Here is a 20,099-nt window from a genome sequence, read left to right as displayed (position 1 = left end):
GTTAATCAGCTTTCTTTGTTGCATCATCAGTAGAATATTAGTAGTTAAGATTTGGGGAGTCAAAAGTTATAACTGGATTTGTGACTGTATCAGGGGTTGGTGCCCCTAACCCACACATTGGTCAAAGGTCGACTGTACATTAGAGACATTAGAGTGAATTTATGTAGATAATCTTGACTTTACCATAATTAATTTATGGTTAAATTGCTCAAAACCACCAGCATTTTAAATATTAACACTATTATTAGAGCCATCTCTCTAATGGTTATTCAATGCCAATGTGCCTGACACCATAGCTGGTTGTACCAGCTGTACTAGGGGACAGAATGCTGGTTTTGCAAACCTGTTGCTACATTCTGGCACCCTAATCCAAATGCCTTATCCACCTGGTATGGTGAACAGTGAGCAGTACCCGCTTTATGCCTTGCTTATACAGACGGTGGAGTGGCCTCTTGACTGAAACAGAGAGAATGAAAGGCAGAGTAAGAGGCTGAAAGAGCGCAGAGCTAAAGCTTAAAAGTCTCAGCCATTTCTTTCATTTGAAAAAAGAAGAATGAGACGGCGGTCAGAAAGGAGAAGGGGTTACAAGTATTGAACACTTTAATCCTCAAAATCTCTCTGTGAAGTAGGTGCTGTTATTATGCCATTTCACAGGCTTGTCGGAGGTTAGGGACTTAACTAAGAGCACAGAATTGGTAAATGGGACTGCCTAGAACTGTAACTGTTCCGGCTCCAAACAGCACACCTGTAAAAGCCTGCCTCCAGAGTACATTTTTCCTTGGTAAGAGATCAAGAGGCTACAGTCTGCCATGTTATTTTATTCCTGAATTGTCTCCTTATCTCTGGCAGGAACAAAAAAAAGGCAATCGGCTCTTTTCCTGTTATTCATTCACTTTTTAACTGCTGTCACTTCACCCAAATCGACAGGCTTTTATCAGCCAACTACAGCTTTTTACCACCCAGCAAGCCCGACAGAGGCTGAGGCTCCTCAATATTAACATTAAAAAGTAAGTGATTAGAAACCCAGACAACTTACTAGATTAATTTGTTTTATAAAAATAAGCAGTATCCTTGAATATTTTTAATGGAAAATTTAAAGTCTACTGTTCTTTTTTATAGTTGATAATACTACAAGTCAAGAATAGCCTCTAAATGTTTGTTTTTATTTATTCAAATTAGAGACAGTTCAACTTCCAAAGTCTTCACAAATTTCTGCTTCAAATAGTTTTGATAAATAGAATAATTGTCTAAGCCTTCAGTTTTTTTCATATTGCTAAACAAAGAAAATTTTAATGAAAATGTCTTCTATAGCTATATAGTGTGATTTTTCTAAAAAATGAAATGTCCATCTCTTTCCAATTTGATAAATATATATTTTTTTCATGATTATGTGGCAATAGAGGTAAGGCCATAGCGACTCTGAAGCCAGAATATAAGGATTTAATATTTGACAGTGCCCATTTTTTAGCAGAAAGGAACATTACTTGACTTCTTTGAACTTTAAATAAGCTAGTATTTAGAATAGTACCTGATATGCACCCAATAAGACTTAGCTGTTATTAAACCGGACGTAATATTTGCTACAGGCAGTCCTAGTTTAACTGGGAGTTCTTGTAAAGTGAGAATACCTAATCTACAAATTGCTCCACATGTAATGAAATTTTTATACTAAATTTAACAATTAATGATGATATAATAGTACACTTTGGAAACATTTAATTAAACATTTTTGTTTCAATCTTGCAGCTTTCTTTTAGTACTCTGAGCCCATTTACTTTTTCTTTCTAGTCTCCAATATTTTTACTGGCCCTTGAAAACACCGTCGGCCCTAAGCACTGTGTCTGTAGCACTTGATGGCTAGAATGGCTTTGGCCAAGGTAAATCGGGCAGCTTTGAACGCTACCTTTGCTGGCTCCAAGTACATCCTGTGATAGTCTGCCTCCTGGAGAACATGTTTACCTCAGCAAGAGTTGGAAACGTTTCTAGAAATTTTGGTAAGGTTTCTAAGCAGTAATTCAAAGACAGGACAGTAAAGCAAAATCCCAGATATTTTGATGAGACAAAATTCTTTAATTACTCTGCCTAAATTCAGAATTCCTACCAAAACATAGACAAAAGCTGGCCTTGCAATTAAGTATAAATAGAAGAAATTGATTTAGTAGAGGGTTGAAACTGGCACAGATACAAGAAGGTAAAGCCTCTTGAATAGAGTGGAACTACATCCTGAGAGACATGGTTATCATGTCACTTCAATTCCAAAATGTTTAGTCTTTTGAGACCAAAAAATAAAATTAAGTTTTTGCCTCATACAAAAAACAGACAAAATAATTAATATTTCAAAGTGTTTAAACTTCATTGATTGTTATTTAGAAAAAACATACCAGTTATTTCTAAACAGTTATTAAGAAACATGAGAAATGGATGATGCTACCTTAAGATTTTAAGGCAGTGTTTCTCAAAGTGTGGCATAAATGGACCACAAGGGCAAAAATATTTCAAAATCTATTAGGGCACTATTTACCTTTTTCATTGTTTGCTTTGCATTTTGCAAATTACCTTTCAAAAGCAATGGTGGGTAAAACTGTTGATAAATGAGTACAGATCAAGGTAGTGTCACTATACTGTGCCAGTTGTGACTATATTTTTCACCTGTACTCAGAAAGAGAGAGAAAAAAAATTTTTAAAGGCCAATTTAGCTCTAGAATGTCCTTGATGAAGCAGCAAAAAGTTTTAATTTTATTAAGTCTCAACTCTTGAGTCTGTCATTTTAATATTGTGTGACATATAGAAGTACACATAAAGCCGCTCAGCTGCTGACCAAAGTAAAATGGCTGCCGCTACGAAAGGTATTCCTTTGAGTTACAAACTAAACTAGCTGCTTTTTTGGAGGAACGGCATTTTTACTTGAAAGGAAAACTGGCAGCAAATAATGGTATTCAGGTTTGGGTATTTGGCAAGCATTATTTCCAACAAACTTAATACATAACAAGCTTTTCAAGCTAAATTTAGAATTTTGGAAAGTTTAAATCTGCCACCAGTAACTTGGCCTCCCCTATATTCAGACTTTTCTGGTGAGATTGGTGGTGACTAGTGAATATGATATTTTGATATTATATAATAAACCAAGTTACTATTTGGAATATCTGCATAATTCAGTGAATTGGAAACCAATGTATGATATTACTTAACCATTTAAAATGGAATATAGACCAGGGAATTATAATGTAACAGTATTGATCTGGCCTAAGATTATATATTGCATCTAAATTCTAAACAACTATAATTTGTCAAATTTTGGCAGACAAGCAAAAAATAAAATCTCAATTATCCAAAATGTCTATTAAAATATTCTCTCCTTTCCATTTACATTTCTCTATGAGGCTGTATTTTCTTCATATACTTCAACCAAAACAAAATATCACAACAGATACAATGCAGAAGCCGATATGAGAATTCAAGTCTTCTATTAACCCAAGTATTTAAAACCCTTGCAAAGATATAAACAATGCCATTCTTCTTCCCATTTTTTTATTTTGAAATATTGTTAATTTTTGTAAAAATATGTTATTTATGTTAACATGTAATGGTTTAACATTTTTTAAATTTTTTTATTATTATTTATTTTTATTTTTATTTTTTTGAGAGGGCATCTCTCATATTTATTGATAAAATGGTTGTTAACAACAATAAAATTCTGTATAGGGGAGTCAATGCTCAATGCACAATCATTAATCCACTCCAAGCCTAATTCTCGTCAGTCTCCAATCTTTTGAAGCATAACGAACAAGTTCTTACATGGTGAACAAGTTCTTACATAGTGAATAAGTTCTTACATGGTGAACAGTGCAAGGGCAGTCATCACAGAAACTTTCGGTTTCGATCACGCATTATGACCTATAAACCATCAGGTCAAATATGAATATTCGTTTGATTTTTATACTTGATTTATATGTGGATTCCACATTTCTCCCTTTATTATTATTATTATTTTGATTTTTAATAAAATGCTGAAGTGGTAGGTAGATGCAAGATAAAGGTAGAAAACATAGTTTAGTGCTGTAAGAGGGCAAATGTACATGATCAGGTGTGTGCCTGTAGACTATGGGTTAATCCAAGCTAGACAAGGGCATTAAAACATCCACGGAAGCAGAAGATTTCTCTCCAAACAGGGGGGGTGAGATTCTAAGCCTCACCTCTGTTGATCCCCAATTTCTCACCTGATGGACCCCTGCAACTGTGCCTGTCTTAGGTTGTTCCCTCCTTGAGGAATCTTACGCGTCTCTGGCTAACCAGTCATCTTCCAGGGCCATACAGGGAAATGTAAAGTTAGTAAGTGAGAGAGAAGCCATATTGTTTGAAAAGGTTAGCTTTTTACTTCTTTGCAGATTTATGCCCTGTGGCTTCTATGCCCAGCATTTGTCTTGAGGTATCTTTACCACTTGGAGGAGTTATGATACTCGGTGAATTCGATATGAGGCACAAATTCTATTTAAGGGTTGTAATTAGGAAGGAAGAAGAAAAGTTATAGAGGTAGCAGATGGAAGAAAACATGGGAAGATTGATTATTTCTTTGACATATCTTCTTGTAGAGTAACTTAAGTTTTTACACTACTAATTAAATTGTGCACACACATTAACATAATAAAAATACAGTTACATAACCAAAGCAGATCTATAATTACCAGCCATCTCCAGTGAAGCCAAGAAAACCAGTTAGGCACCCTAGGCATTTGTGAAAATTTGTCTATGATATGACGGATATTGTCCAACTGTACTTGAACAGTCAGAGAGAAATCAGACAAATTAAAACAACCCATTCCTGGGAACTGTTCACATCCCATATGTTCTTTTAACAGTAGATAGTCTGTAGTTGTAAGATTTTGGAGCGCTACAACTTGCACTGCTCCTAATTCTTGGTTGAGTTCCAACAGTATAGATCCGGTCATATTGTTTTACTGAAAGCACAGGCCAACTTAGATATCTCCTTCTTCATTCCAATGGCAAGTCCAGGAACCAGTGGGATGGATGCAGCTACAACTGCAGCATAGCCTGGATATTTGTTGAGGTTTTTTGATGATCATCTTCTGGTATGACTCTTCCAGAGAGTGCTGATGTTGGAAGTTCTTCTTCATATCGTATCTTAGTTCATTTTCTGGGTAGCCAAATTAGGCTTTGACCTCTGTATAAACACAAACAGACCCTTTGCCCACACTTTGATATGCTCTTTATACCATTGTGTAGAACTCATTGAAGGTCACCACACAGGAACTGCTTTTTTCTTTTTTTTTTTAAGAGAAAGGAATATTATCAGAAAAGTGTACCTCCATAGCCGATCATCTGACACCCTTTAAGTGATCCAAATTAAGGATATTTAAAGCATGCATTAATTGTTGATTTACAGTTAGTTTTATCCTATCAAGGAGTAATCCCCTTTTTCTTTCTTTCTTATTTTTTTTATCTTTAATCTACACTTACATGAAGAATATTATGTTTACTAGGCTCTCCCCTATACCAGGTCCCCCCTATAAACCACTTTACAGTCACTGTCCATCAGCATAGCAAAATGTTGCAGATTCACTACTTGTCTTCTCTGTGTTGTACATCCATCCCCTTTCTTCCTCCCCCACCTATGCATGCTAATCTTAATACCCCCTTTCCTCTTCCCCCCCTTATCCCTCCCTACCCACCCATCCTCCCCAGTCCCTTTCCCTTTGGTACCTGTTAGTCCATTTTTGGGTTCTGTAATTCCACTGCTGTTTTATTCCTTCAGTTTTTCCTTTGTTCTTATACTCCACAGATGAGTGAAATCATTTAGTATTTCTCTTTCTCCGCTTGGCTTATATCACTGAACATAATACACTCCAGGTCCATCCATGTTGCTGCAAATGGTAGGATTTGCCCTCTTCTTATGGCTGAGTAGTATTCCATTGTGTATATGTACCACATCTTCTTTATCCATTCATCTATCGATGGACATTTAGGTTGCTTCCAATTCTTGGCTATTGTAAATAGTGCTGCAATAAACATAGGGGTGCATCTGTCTTTCTCAAACTTGATTGCTGCGTTCTTAGGGTAAATTCCTACGAGTGAAATTCCTGGGTCACATGGCAAGTCTATTTTGAGCATTTTGAGGAACCTCCATACTGCTTTCCACAATGGTTGAACTAATTTACATTCCCACCAGCAGTGTAGGAGGGTTCCCCTTTCTCCACAGCCTCGCCAACATTTGTTGTTGTTTGTCTTTTGGGTGGCAGCCATCCTTACTGGTGTGAGGCGATATCTCATTGTAGTTTTAATTTGCATTTCTCTGATAATTAGAGATGTGGAGCATCTTTTCATGTGTCTGTTGGCCATCTGTATTTTTTTTTTTGGAGAACTGTCTGTTCAGTTCCTCTGCCCACTTTTTAATTGGGTTATTTGTTTTTCGTTTGTTGAGGCATGTGAGCTCTTTATATATTTTGGACGTCAAGCCTTTATCGGATCTGTCATTTTCAAATATATTCTCCCATACTATAGGGTTCCTTTTTGTTCTATTGATGGTGTCCTTTGCTGTACAGAAGCTTTTCAGCTTAATATGGTCCCACTTTTTCATTTTTGCTGTTGTTTTCCTTGTGCAGGGAGATATGTTCAAGAAGAGGTCACTCATGTTTATGTCTAAAAGGTTTTTGCCTATGTTTTTTCTAAGAGATTTATGGTTTCTTGACTTATATTCAGCTCTTTGATCCATTTTGAATTTACTTTTGTGTATGGGGATAAACAATGGTCTAGTTTCATTCTCCTACATGTAGCTGTCCAGTTTTGCCAGCACCATCTGTTGAAGAGACTGTCATTTCGCCATTGTATGTCCATGGCTCCTTTATCAAATATTAATTGACCATATATGTTTGGGTTAATGTCTGGAGTCTCTAGTCTGTTCCACTGGGCTGTGGCTCTGTTCTTGTGCCAGTACCAAATTGTCTTGATTACTATGGCTTTGTAGTAGAGCTTGAAGTTGGGGAGTGAGATCCCCCCTACTTTATTTTTCTTTGCCAGGACGGCTTTGGCTATTAGGGGTCTTTGGTGTTTCCATATAAATTTTTGGATTATTTGTTCCAGTTCATTGAAGAATGTTGCTGGTAATTTGATAGGGATTGCATCAAATCCGTATATTGCTTTGGGCAGGATGGCCATTTTGATGATATTAATTCTTCCTAGGCATGAGCATGGGATGAGTTTCCATTTGTTAGTGTCCCCTTTAATTTCTCTTAAGAGTGCCTTGTAGTTTTCAGGGTATAGGTCTTTCACTTCTTTGTTTAGGTTTATTCCTAGGTATTTTATTCTTTTTGATGCAATTGTGAATGAAATTGTTTTCCTGATTCTTCTTTCTATTGGTTCATTGTTAGTGTATAGGAAAGCTACAGATTTCTGTGTTTTAATTCTCTATCCTGCAACTTTGCTGTATTCCAATAACAGTTCTAGTAGTTTTGGAGTGGAGTCTTTAGGATTTTTTATGTACTATATCATATCATCTGCAAATAGTGACTGTTTAACTTCTTTACCAATCTGGATTCCTTGTATTTCTTTGTTTTGTCTGATTGCCGTGGCTACGACCACTAGTACTATGTTAAATAAAGTGGGGAGAGTGGGTATCCCTGTCTAGTTCCTGATCTCAGAGGAAAAGCTTTCAGCTTCTCTCTGTTCAGTATAATGTTGGCTGTCGGTTTATCATATATGGCCTTTATTATGTTGAGGTACTTGCCCTCTATTCCCATTTTGCTGAGAGTTTTTATCATGAATGGATGTTGAATTTTGTCAAGTGCTTTTTCAGCACCTATGGAGATGATCATGTGGTTTTTGTCTTTCTTTTTGTTGATGTGGTGGATGATGTTGATGGATTTTCGAATGTTGTACCATCCTTGCATCCCTGGGATGAATCCAACTTGGTCATGGTGTATGATCCTATTGATATACTTTTGAATTCGGTTTGCTAATATTTTATTAAGTATTTTTGTGTCTACATTCATCATGGATATTGGTCTGTAATTTTCTTTTTTGGTGGGGTCTTTGCCTGGTTTTGGTATTAGGGTGATGTTGGCTTCATAGAATGAGTTTGGGAGTATTCCCTCCTCTTCTTTTTTTTGGAAAACTTTAAGGAGAATGGGTATTATGTCTTCTCTGTCTGTCTGTTAAAATTCCGAGGTAAATCCGTCCAGCCCGGGTGCTTTGTTCTTGGGTTGTTTTTTGATTACCGTTTCAATTTCTTTGCTCGTAATTGGTTTGTTTAACTTTTGTGTTTCTTCCTTGGTCAGTCTTGGAAGGTTGTATTTTTCTAGGAAGTTGTCCATTTCTTCTAGGTTTTCCAGCTTCTTGGCATGTAGGTTTTCATAGTAGTCTTTAATAATTCTTTGTATTTCTGTGGGGTCTGTCGTGATTATTACATTCTCATTTCTGATTCTGTTGATTTGTGTTGATTCTCTTTTTCTCTTAATAAGTTTGGCTAGAGGCTTATCTATTTTGTTTATTTTCTTAAAGAACCAGCTCTTGGTTTCATTGATTTTTGCTATTGTTTTATTCTTCTCAATTTTGTTTATTTCTTCTCTGATCTTTATTATGTCCCTCCTTCTGCTGACTTTAGGCCTCATTTGTTCTTCTTTTTCCAATTTCAATAATTGTGATGTTAGACTATTCTTTTAGGATTGTTCTTCCTTCTTCAAGTGTGCCTGGATTGGTATATACTTTCCTCTTAAGACTGCTTTCGCTGCATCCCACAGAAGTTGGCGCTTTGTGTTGTTGTTGTCATTTGTTTCTATATATTCCTTGATCTCTATTTTGATTTGTTTGTTGATCCATTGGTTATTTAGAAGCATGTTGTTAAGCCTCCATGTATTTGTGAGCCTTTTTGTTTTCTTTGTAGAATTTATTTCTAGTTTTATACCTTTGTGGTCTGAAAAATTGGTTGGTAGATTTTCAATATTTTGGAGTTTACTGAAGCTCTTTTGGTGGGCTAGTATGTGGTCTATTCTGGAGAATGTTCCATGTGCACTTGAGAAGAATGTATATCCTGTTCCTTTTGGATGTAGAGTTCTATAGATGTCTATTCGGTCCATCTGCTCTACTGTGTTGTTCAGTGCTTCCATGTCCTTACTTATTTTCTGCCCAGTGGATCTATCCTTTGGGGTGAGTGGTGTGTTGAAGTCTCCTAAAATGAATACATTGCAGTCTATTTCCCTCTTTAGTTCTGTTAGTATTTGTTTCACATATGCTGGTACTCCTGTGTTGGGTTCATATATATTTAGAATGGTTATATCCTCTTGTTGGACTGAGCCCTTTATCATTATGTAGTGTCCTTCTTTATCTCTTGTTACTTTCTTTGTTTTGAAGTCTATTTTGTCTGATATTAGTACTGCAACCCCTGCTTTCTTCTCACTGTTGTTTGCCTGAAATATGTTTTTCCATCCCTTGACGTTTAGTCTGTACATTTCTTTGGGTTCTAGGTGAGTTTTTTGTAAGCAGCATATAGATGGGTCTTGCTTTTTTATCCATTCTATTACTCTGTGTCTTTTGATTGGTGCATTCAGTCCATTTACATTTAGGGTGACTATTGAGAGATATGTACTTATTGTCATTGCAGGCTTTAAATTCGTGGTTACCAAAGGTTCAAGGTTAGCCTCTTTAGTATCTTACCGCCTAACTTAGCTCGCTTATTGAGCTGTTATATATACTGTCTGGAGATTCTTTTCTTCTCTCCCTTCTTATTCCTCCTCCTCTATTCTTCATATGTTGTGTGTTTTGTTCTGTGCTCTTTCTAGGGGTGCTCCCATCTAGAGCATTACCTGTAAGATGCCCTGTAGAGGTGGTTTGTGGGAGGCAAATTCCCTCAGCTTTTGCTTGTCTGGGAATTGTTTAATCTGCCATCGTGTTTAAATGATAGTCGTGCTGGATACAGTATCCTTGGTTCAAGGCCCCTCTGTTTCATCGTATTAAATATATCATGCCATTCTCTTCTGGCCTGTAGGGTTTCTGTCAAGAAGTCTGATGTTAGCATGATGGGGTTTCCTTTATAGGTGACCTTTTTCTCTCTAGCTGCCTTTAAAACTCTTTCCTTGTCCCTGATCCTTGCCATTTTAACTATTATGTGTCTTGATGTTGTCCTCCTTGGATCCTTTCTGTTTGGGGTTCTGTGTATTTCCGTGGTCTGTTTGATTATTTCCTCCCCCAGTTTGGGAAAGTTTTTAGCAATTATTTCTTCAAAGACACTTTCTATCTCTTTTCCTCTCTCTTCTTCTTCTGGTACCCCTATAATATAGATATTATTCCTTTTTGGATTGGTCACATAGTTCTCTTAGTATTGTTTCATTCCTGGAGATCCTTTTATCTCTCTCTCTGTCAGATTCTATATGTTCCTGTTCTCTGGTTTCAATTCCTTCAATGGCCTCTTGCATCTTATCCATTCTGCTTATAAATCCTTCCAGGGTTTGTTTCACTTCTGTGATCTCCTTCCTGACATCTGTGATCTCCCTTCAGACTTCATCCCATTGCTCTTGCGTTTTTCTCTGCATCTCCATCAGCATGTTCATGATTTTTATTTTGAATTCTTTGTCAGGAAGACTGGTTAGGTCTGTCTCCTTCTCAGGTATTGACTCTGTGATCTTTGTCTGCCTATAGTTTTGCCTTTTCATGGTGATAGAGATAGTTTGCATAGCTGGTACGAGTGACAGCTGGAAGAGCTTTCCTTCTTGTTGGTTTGTGGCCTTCCTCTCCTGGGAGAATAGTGACCTCTAGTGGCTTGTGCTGGGCAGCTGTGCGCAGACAGGGCTTCTGCTCCCTGCCTGCCTGCAATGGAGTTTTTCTCTGCTGTTGCTGTGCATGTGGCCTGGCTCGGGCTGCTGCTCCAAAATGGTGGAGCCCCGTTGGAGGGGGAGCAGCCAGGAGGCTATTTATCTCTGTAATGGGCCTCCGTGCTCCCTGCTGCCCAGGGGGTTAGAGTGCCCAGAGATCCCCAGATTCCCTGCATCTGGACTAAGTGTCCTGCCCTGCCCCTTTATGACTTCAAAAAAGCACTCTCCAAACCAAAACAACAACAGCAACAAAAAAAAAAAGAAAGAAAAACGCACGATTTTCTTTGTCCTCAGGTGCCGGCCTCAGGCACCTGCTCACCAGTCTTGCTGCCCTGTTTCCCTAATATTGGGGTCCCTGTCCCTTTAAGACTTCCAAGAAGCACTCACAAAAAAAAAAAAGAAGAAAAAAAAATGGCCGCTCCCGTTTCTTTGTTCTCCGGTGTCGTCCTCAGGCACCCACTCACTGGTCTTGCTGCCCTGTTTCCCTAATATCCAGGACCCCGCACATGTACTGTGTCTGCGCTGTGGTCCGGATGGCTGGGGCTGGGTGTTCAGCAGTCCTGGGCTCCTTCTCCCTCCCGCTCAGATCTCTCTCTTCCTGCTGGGAGCTGGGAGGAGGGGCGCTCGGGACCTGCCCGGCCGGGGTTTGTATCTTACCCCCTTCGTGAGGCGCTGGGTTCTCACAGGTGTGGATGTGGTCTGGATGTTGTCCTGTGTCCTCTGGTCTCTATTTTAGGAAGAGTTGTCTTTGTTATATTTTCATAGATATATGTGGTTTTGGGAGGAGATTTCTGCTGCTTTACTTACGCCACCATCTTGGCTCCACCCAAACATTTTTTTTATTTTAATAAATTAGTCTCTCTTGACTTTCTTAGTATTAATTTCTAACATGGAATATTGATTGATACAACTCACATAAAACAAAGCTCTGTGGACCTTAATTTTTGCAAGTGGAAAATGGTGCTGTGACCCAATTTCAAGAATTACTGCTCTAAGGTTAAACACATTCTAAGCCAGCAGCCATTGTGATGTCAACACCAGGTCCTTGACCATTACTTGATAGACCTCTCCAGCTGGACTGCCCTATAAGAAGCTGACCACCTCAGAGTGCCTACTATTGCCCTTGATGTTCTCCACAGGGCACTCTGTGATGCTGCCTAAAAAGACCTCCGAACAACCGTAAGAGAAAGACCATTTCATTTTGACATTGCTTCTTTCTTTGAATCTGTCCAGGCTTCCCAACATCTTGCCTCTTGTTTCTTTATGAAAGATGTACAAACTTCAGACCAAAAGGGCAAAAGCTGCTGCTAGGTAGATGTGGACTTCAAATCTATCCAAGATCAGACAATCTCTTAAAAATGCTTACAGTAAATGTAAAAACCAGTACCCAGATTCGACTAGATATCCAACTATGACTTCCTATGGTTGTGATCAAGATGATGTTAGTACTGGTAAAGAAATTAATATTAGTATAATAAAAGTAGGATATTAAAACTGCCCAAACTGAACTCCTTAGCCAAATGACTGATCTTGTCAGTGCAGTTATCAAAAATCCAGGAAATGATTGACTTTTATCAGAAACAGATGGAGGTACTGGAAAGCAGAGTGAATGCTAGTGAAGACCTACAAGGCATATTAACCAAAGATAACTTCTCTTTGAAAGAAGACACTGATACTTTAAAGAAGAAAGTGACAGAACTGGAAAACCAGAAATTTTGCTCCAGCATACAGCATTTAGGAGGGAAAAAATGGTAAAGAGATGAGAGAACTTCTTCATAACCTCATACAGCCAGAAACTTTGAGGAACACCCTGGCCTCTACAGACTGTGAAATTTCTTTACCAGAACCACAGAAAGTGCCCAGTTGTCCCAAGCCCACCGATCATCTTGAGGAAAAAACAATTTCTCCTAAAATTAAAACTCTGAAGAAAAGTAACCACCAAAATGCATTAAGAAGCTTTAAAAAATAAAAGTAAAATATCTATATTTACCCAGACTTTAAATACATGGGTCAAACTTAACTTTTTGTCCATGGAGGAAAGTGGAGATTTTTCCTCAGTGCTATCAATTTAGAAGAATTCATCCAGTGGCTTCTTTCTAGGCCAAACATCCTCCCTGAGGAACCACAACTCATAACCCAGAGATATTGTCCTTTCACCAGACTTATTGAGAGCATGACAACTATCTGTCTCTCTGTTTTCAACTATATTTACTGTCTTTTTGGTTCCTCAAAAGAGGAAGTAACTCAGCTGTAAAGTTATTTTCTGTTTGCTGGGTGTAAAATACATGTAACTTGGTCACTCCGAGCCTGTACACATCTTTGTGATTGCTGTGCACTCACTAGTTTGCACACTGTGGGCCCACATCTGCGGAGTTTCTATATGTCCACTGTAAGTTAAGGCATATAATCCATTGGACAGTTGTGCTGTATACTCTGTCAGTGTTCTTATTTTCCCAAAGGCAATTCATGAGTGCTCATTTCATAGATAATTAGAAGCAAAGAATAAAGGGGTCAAGGGAAAGAGAAACCCATTCATTGGCCCCCAACATCAGTTTTTTATGCAGTTTTGTAGACCAGATCTGTGATACCAGAGAGAGACCCTACTAACAAAATTTTAAACAGCATAAATGAAAAAGATATCTGCTGTCACAGCTACCAAAGTTGTAGTTATAAAAATGAAGGGCAGTGAAAGAACAAGTTATTGCCAGGAAATTATTAATTCCAAAAATGAGATTTTTCTTTGAACTTCAGCTTCACATCTATCAAAAACTAGAAAAGGGAAGAAATATAAATTTGGTACTGAGTATCTTTTACATTTTCATGAAATGAGACAAATACCATGTCTTGGAAGTTTGATACAGAGGAACAGGGACAACCTGAGGAAGGACTGTGAACCTAGTTAAATCTCAACACTATACTACCCTAGATTCTTATTTTGACAAGGTCTTTTCTTTGTATGAGCCATGTACTACATATCTAATGTGGGCTTCATTTTTAGACATAATAGGAGGTTGCCACTATAAAGTAATTTTTCTAGACACCATGCAGAATAACTGCAAAAAAATGTTTTCCTCACCACTTAATGCAGTAAATGAAATCTACCAATAGAGAGTATCATATGTTGTTAAACTATAAGCATTTTTGATAAATGTACTACTTTACATTATTCTTAGTCAATAATTTGAAAGGAGGGTTTTGGGAGTTAGCTAAGAACAGCCCAGTTTCAAATAAGGAGGAAGGAGCTCAGGTGGGGTGAAGAGGAACCAAGGGAGCACAGGATGAGAGAACATGGTATTACCAGGTGCTGGTCTGGTAATTATTATACATTACAAAGGCATTTTATTTGATCCTTCTTTACAAATCTAGGGAGAAGGTGTGTACATAAATAACTTCAAAATGTCAATATGTGACATGTGCAGTATCATACTAGCACACAACTACTTAACGAGGCTGTGTATTAAATGGGTTTGTTTGAAACAGGAAACCATGCTAATGCAGTACCATGCTGATGAAGGCACCTGAGGTCTCTGTGTTTATTCACTGTCAGAGATATCTGCAATCAACAGCCAGGTCACAGGGTGGGACCCTGGGACCCTCCTATCAGAGAGTAACCAGGGAAGGGGGCATGACAAAGAGGACACAGCAACTGGCTCCTGGGAGAGTGAAGAGTGACTCAGCTGGTACTTGTCTGGGTCCTTGAGCCCGTGTATTAACTTTTGCTTTCACTGCTTTTCCCCTACATGCCCCACTGACTCTTTCTAGAGAGGCAAAGAGTTTATGGAAAGAGCATAGCACTGGGAATCAGAAGACCTCAGTTCAGAATAGCCTTAAGTTCTACTCTTACAAGCTCTATTGTTTCATCTCTTCTAGCTTTGTTTTGTCATCTCCAAAAAGGGAACCATTATAGTAAGTTAGTAAATATGTCTTCAGTGTTTTCTAATAGCAAAAGTTCAGGGAGGACACACCCAAAAAAGTAGAATGTATTCCCTGTCCTACAGACACCAAATGGAATGAATGAACTGTGTACACACATTACTCTGTTGCGTGGTAGATGGGGATGGGCAGCAAAGAGCAATATTAAAAGTGCTCCTGGAACCAGAGAAGAAAAGCGTGATGAGCTTTATAGAAAGGAGGTAGGTGAGGAAGTGGGGAGGACTGTGTACCAGGTGGAAGGAAAAACAAGGGTACTGAATGGGGCCAGTGGGGAGTGTGGGAAACAAAAGGCACCAGACATTTTATAAAGGTAAAGTACTGACAGGCTATTTCAGACTCTGTATGGATCTCATTTTTCTCTTCAGGGATCCCTACCATTTCATTTTAACCTACTTTTTACCTATGTAAGAATGTTGGAGGAGAAGAAAGTGAGAGACACATGATTTCTCAGGGCCTCAAACTTTCCCTGAAGATGACTGTACTGTTAATTCACCACAAGTTCCCTGCGAGGGAAGGGAATTTTGCTTTTGAGTCAATAAGTTATTATTACCTGGAAGAGATCTCACAGGACTCATTAAATTTATAACTCAGCTTGTAACTACAAGTGCACGAATAATTTTTCCCCAGTCCTTGCCTTCAAATTCACCTGGCTCTCACCCGTCTCCCCTCCAGCCTGCCTGGCTCAGAGGGAGTAAGGTCTCCCTGGTCCTGGTCCACAGCCCTTCCTCTTCAGCAGCTTGCAGGCTCTTCATCAGGTAGTTCCCTCCGTCTTAATCACCACCTCCTGGTTCTTTGTACTCAGCTTACAAAAACACCTGTTTGCCTTGTCCCTGTGTCCCCCTCCTCTCTTGGCATGAGAGGCCTCCCTATCTACTACTCCTCTTCCAGGCGCTCCTTGGCTTATATGATCATGTCTCCCATAACAAAGCTCTCTCTTCTGGTCCTTCTACCATTACTCTGGCAGATCTTTCACTGTTTTTTTTTTAAATATAGTATTACTGATAAACAATCCTATGAAGGTTTCACATGAACAACATTGTGGTTTCAACATTTACCCATATTATCAAGTCCTCACCCCCTACATAACTGTCCATCAGTGTAGTAAGATGCTATAGAGTCATGACTTGTCTTCTCCGTGCTATAATGCCTTCCCCATGACCTACCTGTATTGTGATTGCGAATTATAGTGCCCCTTAATCCCCTTCTCCCTCCCTCCCCACCCACCGTCCACACCCCTTCCTTTGGTAACTGCTAGTCCCTTCTTGGAGTCTGTGAGTCTGCTGCTGTTTTGTTCCTTCCGTTTTACTTTGTTTTTATATTCCACAAATGAATGAAATCATTTCGTATGTGTCTTTCTCCACCTGGCTTATTTCACTGGGCATAATACCCTCTAGCTCCATCCATGTTGTTGCAAATGGTAGGATTTGTTTTCTTTTTATGGCTGAATAATATTTCATTGTGTATATGTACCACCTCTCCTTTATTCATTCATCTACTGATGGACACTTTGGTTGCTTCCAAATCTTGGCTATTGCAAATAGCACTGCGATAAACATAGGGATAGATGTGTCTTTTTGAATCAGGAATGTGTAATGCTTAAGGTTAATTCTTCAAACCACAAAAGTGCAACTTTTTCTATATTGTTCTATACTTCTTCAAAATATAGGCAGTCCCTAACATATCAGTGGAGTATGCTTTAAAATTTCATTTGTAAATCCACTATTTACAACTCAGAATGCAGATACAGCATTAGAATTAGAATTGGATTTTTTTTGGCCAACCTGTAAAAGCTGGCTGAACTGCAGTATACCTGAGATGCTGGTATTAATGAATTATAGAGCCAAGCTTTTGTGTATTCCCACGCCAAAGTATATTCAGGAAAATAACCACAAGGGCAGTAATCAAGACAGCCAGATCAGGGTCCCCACTCTCTTTGCTCTCTCTTCTACCTGATAGTGGAGTGAAAATGTCATAGATTGATGGCACTAGGATGATGCCTTGGGAAACGGGGACAAAGGACAGGATCTAAATGGGGACCAAGGCTGAACTCTAGGGATGAGAAACCAAGGTGGGGAGTTCTTGGGTGACGAAAGAGACAACAGTGCCCTGTGGTCCCTGAGAATCTGGTCCAGGGAATTAGGGCCAAAGTAGGGCCAGGATCATCTTTAACAACAATGAAAGATTGAAAGGTGAGCTACAAGGGAGAGAACGCATACATGTAAAGTCCTTAGCATAATTCCTGGCATGTAACAGCACTCAGTAAATGCAGACAGAGATATTGGAGATAGTGAAGTAGATGCAAAAATTACAGGTTTTGGTCCCTCATTTGTCTTTTGGAATACAATCTATCTGAAATACAACTGCATTTGCAAGGAATGTGGAACTGCAAGCCTTTCGGAGCTATGAAATGTCAGTGGCGGAGGGAGTTAGTGGAGCTGGGCAGTGGTTGGACTGATGATGAGCACGCAGCCGGAAGCGTTGTTGTAGTGAGCTCTTGTGGCAAAGACAAGATAGATTTGCATGTCTTCTCATCTTTCCCGTTCCCTACACCATTTCCTTTCTGCTAAAGCTTGAGGCGCAAGGGTGTGGGCCGTGGGAAGATGCATCACAGACAGAGGCAGAGGCAGGGAGAGGGAAAAGGCAAGGAGAGGAAGAAAAAAACTCCCGACAGAAGTGAGAAACAGCTGACTGCTGCGGCACAGGCCTCACACAGTATAGATATTCCCCCAGGCAGAGGGAAAGCACCACACCACCGCTCTGAAAATACTGAGAAGGGCTGGGCCACCAAAGGCAGTCTCATCAGGTGGGATGGTCATCCTTTTTTCTACTTTCTGTTTTAAGCTTCCAGAAATGGCCCTTAACAGGACTCTTCCAGTCAGTCTTTTCCTATAGCCAAGGACCCTAGCTACTTTTAGACCCTTCCACTCTCCCCGGCTCTCACTGAGGATGCATAAAGAGATGCGTGAAAAAGCGCCCAAGTGGTAGTCTGATTCTGATGATGTATTCTTTCCACCAGCCTTTTCAGAGGGGTATTCTATGAGATGACAACCTGATGGAAGGTGTGACACACCTGTCATATATCAGAAAATTGAAATATGGGTGCCAGTCTCATTTACAGTGTCCCTCAGCCAACTTATATTTGCCATCTGTAAAGATAATCATTGCTTGAGGTACAGTTTGTAATCGAATCACAACCATCAGTGACATGCTATTTATTGTTATAGTAATATTAATAAAATTATTCCTATGGCAGTCTAATTAGAGGAGCACTAGAGGTGACCCAGCTGGCATTTTCAATATTACCTAAGAGGTATGATCAGAAGACAAATCAGAACTGACTTAGTGAAGTCTCTGATCAGAGGCTGCTCTGAAGGAAGTGAGTTGTGGAAAGAAACAAAAAGAAACTGATAACTGGCAGATTCATGCAGCCTATCAGAGGTCAACAAAAAGCAGTGGAATTTACTAGATCCAACCTTGTTCCAAGGGATGACAAAAGAAGTTTCTTTCTTTCTCAGCATAGGATCCCAAAGTCATAAAAGGTTAACTGTGAAAAAATGCCTAAAGATTATCTAGTTCAGTAATATTCACTTGGGGTTACATCCAAGGGACTTTTAAAAAGTCTCCTGGTAGACTTCTGCAAATTAGCCCCCCTGCCCCATAGCATGATACGTCCATGGGTTGGGGGACATAACCTTACCCTTACTCCATTTAAGAATCATGACTTAAAGGAAGAGCATAATTTAGGGACCAAGAACAAACACCTAGATATTAAGATAGGTCTGACTTAATGAGGGCTGTTACTCAGTAGGTGTGTGATCTTGCTGAGTTTCTTAAGCTCTTTGGCCAGTTTTCTTGCCTCTAAACTGGGGATAATAATAGAATATAATGTAAAATTTTCTGCTGGGGATGAAACAAGAAAAAGCACTTAGCTCAGCATCTGACACACAGTAAGTACACAATAAATGTTCCATATAAGTTGGGACGGTTAATTTTATGTGTCAATATGACTGGGCTAAGGGATGCCCAGATAGCTGGTTAAACATTATTTCTGGGTGTATCTGTGAAGATGTTTCCAGAAGAGATTAGCATTTGAAGCAGTAGATTGAGTAAAGATCACCCTCTCCAATATGGTGAGCAGCATCCAATCTCCTGGGGCCTGGACAGAACAAAAAGGTGGAGAAAGGGTGCACCTGCTCCCCTCTTGGGTTGGGCATCCATCTTTTCCTGCCCTTTGACATCAGAGATCCCTGTTCTCAGGCCTCTGGACACAGACCAGGAGTTACACCCTCAGCCCCCAGTTCTCAGCCTTTGGACTCGGACTGGGACTTACACCACTGTCTCCCCTGGTTCTCAGGGCTTCAGGTTTAAGCTGAACTACACCACAGCATTTCCTGGGCTCCCAGCTTGCAGATGGCAGATTGTGGGACCTCTCAGTCTCTATAATCGCATGAGCCTATTCCTCAAAATAAATCTCTTTCTATATATCTATATCTATCCTCTTGGTTCTGTTTCTCTGCAGAACACTGAATAGTATAGAACTTTACTATTACTACGGTCAATTGAGCTGGGAAGCAGCTATCCATTATGTTGAGGCAGAAAAAGATTGAGGACCGGAAACTTAATCCAACTCACTGAAGAGGAACCTGAGATCCAGAGGCAGAAATGACTTACCTCAAGTTACCCAGCTTGTAAGATTCTAGACCAGATTCCAGGGCTCCAGATGGTGGGTCTGATGTTCTTAAGGCCGCACTGAATTCTTGCTTTCTGGCAGCTAAAGGAATAGCAAGATGTAGGGAGAACTACACTGGCCTAGTGGTCATGGACACATTTAATTGTACTTCTCACCATCTGTGTAGGGTCCCTAAGGCTCCATAAAGAGAGCAATGCATTGATCAAGAGTAAGAAATCTGCCATTACTGCCACCCAACTGAAGGCCTCTTTCCCTAGATCATGCATTATCTTTGAAACTTTGATCTTTCTCACACCAGAATTAGCCATATTAACTTTCTATCATCTGAGCATTTCATTAAATATTAGCTATTAATATTATATGGCAATGTGTGCATGTATATACGTACATACACATATCTACATACTTACATATATCTGGTATCACATATATATGTATACATACATATATACACCAAATACATTTGTATAGATAAATATTTGGTTAATTTCCTTGCTTATTATCAGTGATATTGCTCTGGTTATTACAGTGATAGCTTAAAAAATTAATAACGGTAATAAGCACACACATACTTCTGGTAGAGCTCAAATGGTACTCCCAAATGCTAAAGTATTTTTTTTAAGTTGAAGAGCTATGAATAATATTTAATAGCCAATATG

The 20,099-nt window shown here is 39.2% G+C and overlaps 1 protein-coding gene across 1 annotated transcript; it reads left to right on the top strand.

The window, feature by feature from the left end:
- Window positions 1–12,087: 12,087 nt before the first annotated feature.
- On the top strand, window positions 12,088–13,071 carry CCDC54 (coiled-coil domain containing 54). The gene is given in 4 exon segments (XM_017647630.3): window positions 12,088–12,300; window positions 12,302–12,355; window positions 12,357–12,553; window positions 12,555–13,071. Coding segments are annotated over 4 exon segments (981 nt in total).
- The last annotated feature ends 7,028 nt before the right edge of the window (window positions 13,072–20,099 follow it).

This window comes from Manis javanica, chromosome 3, assembly GCF_040802235.1.
Source record: "Manis javanica isolate MJ-LG chromosome 3, MJ_LKY, whole genome shotgun sequence".
Classification (NCBI taxonomy): Eukaryota; Metazoa; Chordata; class Mammalia; order Pholidota; family Manidae; genus Manis; species Manis javanica.
This window is presented reverse-complemented; position numbering and strand designations above follow the sequence as displayed.